The following is a 12779-nucleotide window of genomic DNA, read 5'->3' as shown; positions in this document are numbered from 1 at the left end:
GTTGCATGCCGGGAAGTGTAGTTTTCTTTTTTTCCCCTACCGGCGGGTCCTTTTATGCCGCTGCGTAGCAGGTTGGAGCCTAGCCAGGGATCGGCACGAGCTTGTAATGTAACGGGTGGGGATGGGTTTTCAGATCAAGCTGCTACAGCGGCAAGAATGTTACTCGCCCCAAAATGGAAAGAAGTAGAATTCCCAGCAAAGGAAGAATTGGGTACAAAAACTTATGGAGTATGCAGAAAGATTTCTTCCAGCCACAGGCCTACTTTAAATTGCAGCTGTTAGTTCTGGGTATAGCAGTCCCACACAGTGGTATTTATATATATTTTTAATTAGGCAAAACTGAAGGTTCTAAATACTGTACTGGGTCGCCACAAATGTCAGAGACCTGGACTTCAAGATGGGAGATAGTGGTTAGACACCCCTCTGATCTGGCCCAATTTAAACTATTAGCAAAAATAATAGCCAGAAGCTATTAACAGACTCCACCATTTAAAGGTGGAGAAGGAAAACTTGCATTTTTGAACGGTACTACACAAAACCACTCTCTCTATAGAAACGACAAAGGGAGTTCACCATAGTTTTAACCCAGCCTTCAAGTTTCTCTGCTCAAGCACTAACTAGGTTTGGTGGCTTTCAATCCAACAGGAGAGACTACTGAATAGCAAATTAATGTGTTGTGTACTTAAAAGCAGATTATCTTTACAGTTGACTTGACTGTAAGAAAAAGTACAAAATACAAACACCTGAAAACACCCTTCTCCCATCCACCCAAGAAGCACTGAACACTTACATAGTAAAAATCATTATTTTATTGCCATGCTACAATTCGTATGAAGCTGGCACTGGTGAGGGGATGTTTTCAATATTACATAATACATTTTGAAACTGACATCATCTGGTAAGCTGAATGACAAAGCACGCCAAAATTAAATGGTAGTATATGAATCTTGAAAAACAAAACATACTATGTGTAGTATAAATGTCATTTTTGCTTAAAAGGAAGCATGGAATGTTTGAAACAAACCACAGTGGGAGAGGGGTGGTTTGAAACAAGTTTGTGAATTTTTCAGAAGGATTTTGGCAACTCTTTAGAATTTTTTATTTTTATAAAATAAACTCTAGAAAGCTACTTTTATACAAAGTCGCTATGTAGGATGTCTTTATGTAGGAAAAAAATTATAATGCAAAATTAGAACAAATAACAAATAACAACAAATTTACAGTATTTTACAATGTAATGACAAAAAAGTAACATACAAATACAATTTTGGCTTTCATAGAAATGTATATTTATGCATTTAATAAATGCATTTGTGGCACACTGGTGATTACAGGACTGTTATTGTCTGTTTTCATGCTAAGATTTTAGCTGGGCTGTACCGTAACTTCGGAACCACAGTGCAGGGTTAAAGAAGCAATGTTTTAGAAGACATAGCTGAAGGTGATGCTACAATGAAATGACATGTTTATGTTAAAAAAAAGAAAGGCACCATACTTGCTGGTTGGGACATGCCATAATATGGTATTCCATACAAACACTATTTCCTTTTACAAAATGGAAGCATTTCCTATACATTCAGTAGCAATCAATGCCTTACAAACAAGACAACTGCCTGCATTCAAGGTTTGGCAAATATCAGGGGAAATATAGAATTAGTACCATATATGTATCTTTATATAATATTATATATTTATATATATGTATATATTGCATTGGAAATTAACAGGGAGTTCAGGTTGTTGACATCCGTTGCTGAACAAAAAGTATAGAAATTCCTGAGTGAAGGACCTTCTCCATTTTTAAGATCATTTGTTTCACATACAATACCTCAAAAAATCAAAGCACTAAGGAACATGAAATTCAGAAAGTAACCTCAGTTCTGACCATAAACGGGAATAAAACTTTTTCAGATACATTTTCAGGTCATTTGCGAATATATCGAAAAGCAACATCATCCTGTTTGATGATGATACCTCATGTACTCAGCTAAGACAATGTGGACATAAAAGCTCTGCATGAGAAGACTTTAATTCCTAACTCTGCCCCCCTTTTTTCACTGCAAAGAGATTCTGGAACAGAGGGATGTTACTACCAATGCAAACTTGTGGCTAATTTTACAATACTATGTTAATTTGTTTGAAACAAGCACAAAGTTGTCAGACATGCCTCATGTCTCATATATATTATGGCCTTAATCAGATTTATATTGATGTGCTCCAGCCCCTAGCTGCAGATCAAGGTTCTGGCCCCATTCACGGACACTTCTGTGGTAGATTTCAAAGGAACTGTTCATGAAGAAAGAAGCCATTCTATGGTAGGGCCTTTGTGAACACACAGGAAGACTGCCCTGTGCCACAGGAACCAACGATTTCATTCTTAATGACAGTCATACTTTTTTTACATAAACGTACAACGGAACAGATATAGCAGAAGACATGTACTTCAGATATACGTTACCAGCCTTAAAAATGATGAGAGTATTTCAACTGTGCTTTGTAAATTCAGTTCAAAAAGTAGCTTTGTTTTTAATTAACATTTCAGGGACTTCATCAGATATTAATTTCTACTTTCCTTATTTCACACAAAAGTCTATGTTAAACTGGAGTAAACTTTGGGCTGGATCCAGAGAATTGTGAGGAGGAAGCTTGCAGAAGTGAATATTCCCATACACTCTTCCCTGTTCCACATCTCCTTTAGTCATAAAGGCAGTGCATACCCCTAAATATTTTGCGAATCTAAGTTTGGCCTCATTGAGGGACAGTATTTCAATATGAGTAGGAAAATGAGAGTACTCCTAAACATTTTTTAAGAAAAAAAGCACTGCATAAAGGTGATTCTCTTAGTGCTGCAGGTGGTGGTTGGGGGAGATGGGAAACTGCATAATAAACAGAGGCAACCACTTGCACAAGGTACCTCTCCTAGGAGGGTCCTCAAGTATGGCTTTTCAGGGGGTGGAGGCAGAAGGAAAGTCCTGTTTCATGAGCTTCTTCCCACTCACCGTTCTCTGTACCTAGTTTAGTATACTGTCATAATAGCCTGGCAAAACTATTGACAAACATTTGAGAAAAATCTTGACCATACCTGAAGATCAAGAAATGAAAACCAAAGTCATTCCACTCACTACATTTGATAGTTAACACTGGTATGCATAATCTAAAAGAAGTAATTTCAGACTGGACAATAATGCAAGTTCAAGTTACGCTTTCTTTTTTTACCTTGAAACAAGCATCAGAAACATTCATTTAGGATATTTTAAATTAAAAGAACTGTAAAAAAATAAATTGGGGGACGGAATGTGAAATAAGGTGAACAGTTGCACAGAAGGATAGCATTTCATGTGACTGTTAAAGGTGTGGATACTCTTCTATTGTTTTTATCAAGTCATGCTGCTGTGAAGAGAGAGCAAAAGGTAAATACAGTCACTGATCATTTTACTGCTAGTATTGTTATTATTACTTTTTAAGAGATGGGTTTTAGGTTCCTTGTGTTTTTGGATTTTAAGAGTTGGGTATCTGCTTCAACCTTTACTTGGTAAAATTAAAAGGGATCAACCTTCAAGAAATGGGAAAAAAGGGATTTATGAATCCAAGACCGTAACCAAATTCACAAATGCGTCCTTTTAAAGGGAGATCACACACAATACTGCTTAGGTCTAGCCCAATATAAATCTGTGTATCATCAGATGCTGTTAAATAGTACCACTGACAACTGAAATTTCAAGCAAAGTATTTCTATCTTGTCTGTGTAATAAATGAACTTTGCACAATCTATGCACGCTACATGTGTCAGCACCAACACTTTCTCACATTGACTTCCATCTTTCCTTGGCCCACAAATAAAATCTGGGGAAGGAAGTATCCTGTGCATATGTGCTCCCCACGTCCAGATTGCATGCAATTGCACCCATATACTTTCTAACTTAATTCCAGGGTGAAGAAAACCCCCGGTAAGCATTAAATAAGAGGAGGAAGGAGAGAACAGGATACAAGACAACTGTGAAACGTGGTTGTACATAGCTGGTGCCTGGGACTGCATATTGCTCAGGTGTTCTGCCAGGATCATGCAGTACTCAGATGCTCTGTTTCTATTATAAGCCTTCCTAATTGTCAGGGACTGCTTGGACACTGAGGAGTGGGCACCAGCAGGGAGGTTGGAGACTGACTTGGAAAGAGATCAGTGATCTGGGACAGCCTGTAATAGCCAGATGGAGAGTCAGAGGCAGGAGAAGCTGCAGGGTTGGAGAGGAAAGAATGGGTGCAGGAGGAAGACAGGTCAGGCTGGTGTAGGGGAAAGGACTTCCACACCTTCTCCTTCTGCCCTCACCTCTCCTGCTCCACTGTCTCCCAGAACCAGCAGAGGACTGAAGCAGGAGGAGCAGAAACAGGTTACATGAAGGCAGAGTCATTGCCTCTTTGCACACAGGTCGGGAGCGACAACTGCCTCATCCAGTGCAGGCCTAGGAGTAGCTGAGAGATGCAGGACTAGTGGGCATGCCTTTTCCTAACTTTTATGTGTACATTTGACAATACAGAGTTAATTCATCACTCTGGACATTGCTTGCCTGACAGGCCCATGACGCTGATTTTGTCAGAGAAGTGAATGGGCGCAACAGTGCAAGTTTGCTGGAAAATCGTAATAAAAGTGAATGGAGAATGAGAGAGAGGTGAAGCAGCAGTCACAAAGAGAGGAGAACACAAGATTCAATCGGCACCAACCAAGCAATATGCTGATACCTCCTTAACACACAATGTTGTGCAAGAAAATTGAGCACCACCATAGAATTCATGGGACGTTGTTTACTGTGCCCACTTTTGCACGAGTATCAGGTACAGTGGTATCTCGGGTTAAGAACTTAATTTGTTCCGGAGGTCCGTTCTTAACCTGAAACTGTTCTTAACCTGAGGTACCACTTTAGCTAATGGGACCTCCCGCTGCTGCTGAACCGCCAGAGCACGATTTCTGTTCTCATCCTGGAGCAAAGTTCTTAAACCAAGGTACTATTTCTGGGTTAGTGGAGTCTGTAACCTGAAACATCTGTAACCTAAAGCATCTGTAACCCGAGGTACCACTGTACGACGTTGTACAAAAAAACCCCAATACAGCAATTAAGCAAACGCCTGTAAAGAGTTTTCCCTACACTGATACTTTCTCCACTTATCTGCATTAGGCGTGGCAATTTTTTGCCTTTAGTATAAATAAAGCACTTTACTGAAAAATGGGTAGACTTAAAAAGGTGGTTGGCAATATTATTCTCTTAAATCACATTTTACTAGACTGCTACTCAACTTGGGCTCATCAACTGATCAATTCAGCAGAGTATCCTGTCCAGGGGATAGGTGGTTAAGGCTGAATATGTGTTCAGTATCTCTGCGTGACTGCTGCATGAGCACAATTGGACACAGAAATCTGACACCCTGGGAATCAATACCAGCTTCTTTTATTCTTTTCAAAGAATCTGGTAGCTGGGGAAAAAAAAGCTTGGAAATATGTGATTGAAGTCTTGTGAAATCTATGTTATCTAAGGAGAGTCAGGACTTCCTGTGACCTAGGAACCTCCTTTTAGTGCCTGCCACAGCTCTTTGCTCCTATTTCTCGACACCTGCATCTATTAACCTAAATAGCCTCCATCCAATTAGCCCTCCCATTCTATTCTGTTACGGTCTTCCAAAATACAGTTCTCTTAGGAAAGCATGCAAAATCAGCATATGCACATCTGACTGGTGTAACAACAGAATTTGGATTTTGCTGACACACACAACGAACCCTGGAGATGGAAAATTCAGAGAGTGAGATTTATGATTTTAAAGGAATTAATTGAGGAGTTTCCAGAATATGCACATGTTCATTAGCACCTCTGGTAAGACCTTGTTTTTGCAAGTATGTCAACCTATAACATCGTATCTTGTACTTTTCACAACTAAAATTATTACACTGTAAAGACTTCAAAATGAAGCAGTAGGTGCACCTACGCTGTGCCCTTCTGTGATATCGAAATGACTGAATGATTTACAGCTAATGTTATAACATAAAGACAGCACAGAAATGGTGTCTTGTGTACTTTTCAGGCAAAAAAAAATGTGAATAGTATTACTGAAAGGTTATTGCCACTTTTTGCAGGATATTGTGAAGGAAATGTCAACATCATGCAAGTTATTTCTCCAAAAAGTATGTGTTCAGTGCTCTCCTACTAAGCACATTGCAGATCCAATGCAAACATTAATACTGATGACAAACAGAGACTCAAATCTGCTAATGATGACTGCATCCCAACTTTGATGAGTCTCCAATAAAGTGCATATCTTGTCATTTGATAGCAGCTAATTAGACACACTGTCTCCCTGAAGAGACAGAGACAAAACCATGAAAGCTATTTCGGATGTCAGAAAAGGATAAAGAGCTAGCCTAGTTTCTTTCAAACATACATGCAAGGAGATAGTGTTCAGGTACATAAGACACAAAAGATGATTAAGGGGAACGATGCAAGACAATTGATCAAATCTAAGCTTTTCTCAAAAATAAATTATGATCGTATCCTCTTTCCTTTTACATTCTACTGTATATTTCATAATACCTATTTTCCTCAAGCAAAATTATAGAGCTTAACACCATGCAGTCCTGCCAATCAGGATCCAGTTAGCTGAAATATATTTAACAGGATTTCAGATCATCCTGACACATTCAATGTACAGTTGCTTTCAGAGAGTATCTATAGTCCCCTAACTTCTCAAGTACCAGGTTATTTACTTCCAAGCACCATTCATTGATGGACAGAGGGGAAAAAATAATTTGTTTCCAAAAGAATTCACAACGTCCCATTCCTTCTGTCATTTCCATCATGAAGGATTCTAGCTGTATATCTGACCACATTCTCATATAAATATGAGCAGGAAGGTATTTTTAGGCAGCTGAGTTCTTAAAATGTTATTGAAATGAAGGCAACTTTATAACTGAACAGAAAAGCAGCTTTGCCAGAGTCTTTTTTTATATACCAAGCCAAAACAAGAGTTTAAGTGATTTTTTTGGAGGGTTTGTGTATGGAACTCAACTTTTTTTTGGAAGACACTTAGCTTTTTTTTCTTAAAAAAAATGATCTGTTAACTTAGTTTTGTTCAATTTGAAGGGCATGTATATAGAGATGTGATGGCCCAAAAGAAAAAAAAAACCTGAATTATATGTATTTTTCCTGTACTGAGATATGTTAGTTTCCCATCTACAAGAAAGTTTTGGGAAACATAGAAAAAAAATATGCAGCATTTTCTTTCAGAATGAGGAAAACACTTTTTAAAAACCAGTTTTAAAGTAAAATCACTATGCAGTCAGTTCACAGTGTTGAAAATCTCTCAGACCAAGGTAGTAAATGTTAGTGATAAAAGCACTGCTGCTATGATCGGAAAAGCAACACATTAAGACTTAATTCAAAATTCACAGGAAATTGGTCCTTGTTTGAAGTCCATGAAGTTCCAATTGAAAGTTTATAGATTCAGAACCTATGGATTTTTCAAAGCAAAAAAAACACAAGTTATGCTACTATCTGCAATTATATTTACTGAGATCATATGGGATATAAATAAAACAAGTAACTGCTCAGGAGAGATAATTTTCTCTGCAGTTCCAGTGAATACTTCAGCTGTTCCTATGTATGTTTACTCAAAAGCAAATTCCACTGAATTCAGTGACGCTCAAGCCAATTAACAGAGAAATCTTAACCCTGCTCAGGTAGGAACAGGGCATGGCACAGAATTGACCAGAGTGGAAGACAGGATTTTAATTTTTAAGCTACTTTGCTAGCTGTGCCTCCCCCTTCCCTCTAGCAATATCCTGGTTTGGGCGTCCTACCCTTGGTATCACCAGCAGAAACACCACTAGCATTAACTACTCAATCATCACCATTTCAGCAGCTAGGCCCATCCACTGGTGGAGCCTGGGCAGATGGGATACCTCCACCATATCATAATCCCTCTTACAGCACAGATCAGGGCTGTTAGAGCTGGTCTGTAACTTTGCATGGGTCTGGATTCCAAGTATAGTAACTGTTTAAGTATAATAACCCTATATTATTAACAGACTATCCAAATGTAAAACCACTATTATATTATAGGAACGTGTACTTCCAGAGCTTCTCTCTTAAAATATAGCATATTCTGTTTCCGCATGAAAATATTTAAGTTTACAATACTATTTTAAGCCCATGCTTTCCTTTGTTTACTACAATATTGATGGCTTCAATACTGTATTTCATTTCATTTTTTCCTTATTTTTCCAAGTGAACATTGGCAAGGTACCTTCGACATGGAATTTTAAACTGCTGCACTCTAACCCTGGATAGATTTGCAATTATTGTTTAAATAAAATAAAGATGTTTATAACTTTAAATTTCATAAATAAACTAAACAGTACCAATATGTTCTAAAACATACTACATTTTGTGTTTTTAAAGAAGGAAAGTTTATGTTTGATAAGATAGTATGCTTATATATATATATATATTTCCATTTTTTACATAATTTCTGGAATTCTTTTTCTGGTGAGGAAAACACACCAGAATTCCACCCCTGCCCCCAGGATCCTTTAAAATGTCTTGAAATTGTTAGATCTCTCCATAGTCTCACACCAGTTTTTAACAGCTATTTTTTCCTTTGCAATTGCAGGCTCAGCTACTCTGTGTTGCTGTGATGTTGCTTTGCAAGCTTCTTTTACTGTGAAACCGAGGGACGACTGGATAAATTTACCAGGGAAGATCAGCAGGTGCCAGATATACTGGGAATATTCAGTGATAGTTAAACTAGCAAACAAAACGGGTTACATTTATATATCCAGAGATATTACTTCCAGATATTCTCTACATATTCAGTAGCTCCTCCATTCAAAGACTTGCTCTGCTGGCAACACACTGATGTCAATAACAGAACCATATCACAAAAAGCACATTATGGCAGCACTGAAAGGATTTCATGCTTAGAATCCTAGGCAGATACCCCATTGCAGATGTTTAGGACTGGGGTCTCTGTTTCACAGAACCCAGATGCAGACAGGAACATAGGAAGCTGCCTTATACCAAAAGTCACATTATTGGTCCATCTAGCTCAGCACTGACAGCACGAACTGGAGCGGCTATGCAGGGTTTCAGACAAGACCTATCTGGAAATGTTAGGGATTGAACCTGGCACCTTCTGCAAGCAAAGCATGTGTTCTACCACTGAGCTGTGGCCCTTTATCCAACTCAAGCAAACTATTACTTGTACAACCACTTTACCGGCTTGTTTTGGTAAAGCATAGGATATAGTCAAGCCCAGCATTCTGACTGCTACATTGACCTGCAAATGTTATCTGGAAGAAGCCAATACATGCTCACATCTCTATATGCCCCTAAGGTGCCAGGGAACTGTTTGTACTCAAACATCTATAATGCACCATTCCATTTGTGCAAGTAAAGAAGGCCTTTCTGATAAGAGACAATATTATACGTGGGCCTCCCCAAAAGCTTTCCCATAACAACATGGAAATTGAACAAAAGGGAACATATAAAATACAATGAACAAGAGCTATGTACAGAATTAACAGTATGCAACTTAAAGGCTGTACAGGAGAGATGGCGACGCAAAATGAAAAGCAAGAAAGAGCACAGACATTTTACAGAATGGAAAGATCTGACCATACATTAAATGTAATTGCGAATTACTTCACAAATATCTGTACAACTGTACAGGAAAAACCTGAAGCTGCCACTTGGAAGTCTGTAGTGGATCTAAGCCAAGGCCAATTTCAGACTGTGATGAAAGGGAACACTGACGTAAAGAGAACCCGGGTGTGACCTCTCACATGCGACAGTGGCAAGTCAATCCTGAAGCTCTTTTCTCAGGATGGTCTGAAGAAACAAATCTAAGTTGGAATCCAAAGAGCTCTATGCAACCGCAGCAGATAGTGATTCTGCATCTACATGGAACGGTTGCTGATTTTTTTTCTTTCAGCTGCATGGGATGTTGCTCTCAATAAGTTTCTGGGAGCAGCCCTTTGTGGGGTGGGGGGCATAATGGGACAAAGAGGGCTCCAGCAGTAAGTAAAGTCAGGAATGCCATCCACTGCATCCTGGCCAAAAACAATTTATAGCTCTTTATCAATACAGTACCATACCATATTCCTTATGCCACCTTTACACACAAAAAAGTGTGAGTTTATCTTACTTCCCTGCTAAATGGTACACTTTCTTCAGATTAGTCACTGCTACTTTTGATTTGACAAAGCAAAAAGCAAAAAACAAAACCTTGAACTGCAACACAGTGTCTTTCTGAAGTGCAAATGAATCTGTGACAAAACAGCATTTTTAAAAAATTACTACCTGCTGGATTTATGGTCAGTGGTTTTAAAGTGCATCTGGTCATTATTTCAAGGACTGAAACCAAGTGCTAAATGATACTCTAATATATTTATGAAACTGCTGATTTCATCCCTCCCAAGTCAGCCACTCGTAAGTAATGGCACTCTACTCAGTATTAAAATTTCAAATTTAGTAATTGACTTTATTAATAGACTTACACAGTGCAGGACCGTCACAAGCTGCTCCTATTGGAAGGGCTTTAGAGGATGACAGCTGCCTGTCATCCTCTCCCATCAACTAAGCACTGATTTATGTGCCAGACCATCATTAAGCCCACACATGCTAGATAAAAGGAATTTGTACCCTGTTATGGCTCAACCCAAACTGACCAGAATCTCTCTCGTTGATGCCACATGATGCCATAAATTCAACTGGAATATGTGAATCTACGGGCCTACGCTATGAGAGAAAATACTGACCTGCTTGTTAATACGAAGTTTCAGGAGGCATTAAAAAAAGTGTCATAATGCCTTCAGTGACTTTAGGCACATGGCCAAGTCTGCCAGAACTGGCATGTTATCTAACTTTCAGACAATGCAATAGGCACTATAAGAAGATGGCAACACTGTCTGAAAGCTGTTAACTACCATTGTAAAATGAAACAGTGTTATTCAATACTCTTTCTATCTTAAATTCCCTTTAAATAAGCACATGACATGAAGCATTCAGAAAAAATCTATCGATCTATAACATGTGGTGTAGCATTTAAAAATCAAAACAGAGCATTCATTTAAAAAAAAAACTTCAAAAAGGTGCAAATGATTTAACTAATGCTTTCCAGGCTCACATAGGCAGGTCAGTACTATTATGTCTAGTTTTTCTAGAAGTACCGTCGTCACGTGGCAGTGCTTTCTGCAAGCTTGACATAGCAGCTGTTCTTTCAATGTCTATCACAGCATACAGCTCTGTGCGCCTGGTTGGAGTCTGTGGAAGTGGCGTGGTAGGAGTTTTTGGAGTCTGAGGGTTGTCAGAGTCACTGCCACCTTCCAAATCAACCTGTATATAATTGAGCTGCCTGTGTTCTGAACTTGGTCGCCTAATATCAAAGTTAAAGACCGTTGGGGTACAGTCCCGGCGTCTTGCATATTCCACTTTGTGAGCACTTGATGGCACCGTCACATTCTCTGTATTGACATAGTTATGCATGGGGTCTAAATTATTGTGATAGCCATTCAGAGACGGTGTCTTTGGTCCTAAACTGTCATCCTCCTCTTTACTTAGCTTGTGGGCTTCCCAAACTGGAGGCAAAGATGGCAGGTTTTCATAATTTAGCAATGCAGTTCTCCTCTGAGCGGAATTGTTGATATTCTGGGTATCAGAGGTACTGGATGATATCAGACGACCTCTCCTGAGTCCTGGGGCACCAGGGATAGACAACCTATTTACATTTTCATACGCTATTTTGTTACCAGAGGAAACTTCTTTGCGTTCGTCACTGTCGTACCCAGTGTCCCATTCATTGTTACTACTTGCGCTAGCTTGAGTACTGTTGGCACTAGTTTCAGTACTGTTTCCACCACCTTGAGTACTGTTCCCACTGGATTCAGTTTTTTCTTTTTCCATTAACTGCCTCTGGACAGGCGTTGGACCCAAAACAAATTTGACTCCTTCAGGTTCCAGTACAACCTGGGCATCTCTGTCATCTGGACAAGTTTCATCTTCCCTTGCCTTGCTTGTTTCTGCATTAGAAACCCTTCGCTCCAGAGGTGTACGCACACTTGGCCTGTTTTTTCTTTCCTCCTGTACACCTGTTGTATTCACATATGTATGGACCTGCAAAAGACAGAATAGGATGTCAGCTGTGGGGTCACATGGCTGCTTCACACATTGTCCAACTCCATTTTTCCTTATGACCACATTTTTCGGTCATATCCCAAAGGGGTAGGTACAAGGGAACATGAACTCAGTCCAGAAACCTGCTTCAGAGCAATTCTACCATAGAGAACAAGACTGGCAACGATTTCAATAGAGATTTATACTATCACAGCAATCATGAGAAAGCGAAAGAGAATTAAGACTGGGATATGACAACTGTGAAGTCAAACCCCAAATCACTTACTTGCTCCTCTGCTACAAGCAAGGGATGTGTTGACTCTTCGCCTACTGAAGGAAGACGGGCACTCCCTACGGAAGGGTGTCTGCTGGAGGGATGTGATGAAGCATCTCCATAGGAAGGATACCTTGGATACCCGTTGGGTAGACTCTGCCCACTCAACCCAGGTGCTGATTAAAAAGAAAATCCAGTTACCCTATTGTATTGAATGGCACTCTTTTATTATTTGCTGTAACAACCAATTAGCATGCATGGATGCTTGGGAAATAACAGCAGATTTGGGTGAATTCACCTGCAATATTCATCATCTGAAATCGATGAGGTCTAAATCTTATGATGAATTTTAAGAC

The 12779-nt window shown here is 39.3% G+C and overlaps 1 protein-coding gene across 2 annotated transcripts in view; it reads right to left on the bottom strand.

The window, feature by feature from the left end:
* Nucleotides 1-791: 791 nt before the first annotated feature.
* FRS2 (fibroblast growth factor receptor substrate 2) overlaps nt 792-12779 on the bottom strand; it is a 39941-nt gene continuing 27953 nt past the window's right edge. For both annotated transcript variants that reach the window (XM_028745530.2, XM_028745531.2), the window contains exons 6-7: nt 12436-12599; nt 792-12149 (exon numbers count right to left, since the gene is read on the bottom strand). In XM_028745530.2, the coding sequence (XP_028601363.1) occupies nt 11160-12149; nt 12436-12599 (1154 nt within the window). In that variant the 3' untranslated portion in view covers nt 792-11159. The remainder of the gene's footprint in view (nt 12150-12435; nt 12600-12779) is intronic.

Source organism: Podarcis muralis, chromosome 10, assembly GCF_964188315.1.
Source record: "Podarcis muralis chromosome 10, rPodMur119.hap1.1, whole genome shotgun sequence".
NCBI classification, from domain to species: Eukaryota; Metazoa; Chordata; class Lepidosauria; order Squamata; family Lacertidae; genus Podarcis; species Podarcis muralis.
Note: the sequence above shows the minus strand (reverse complement) of the source record. Positions and strands in the feature narration are given on the sequence as shown.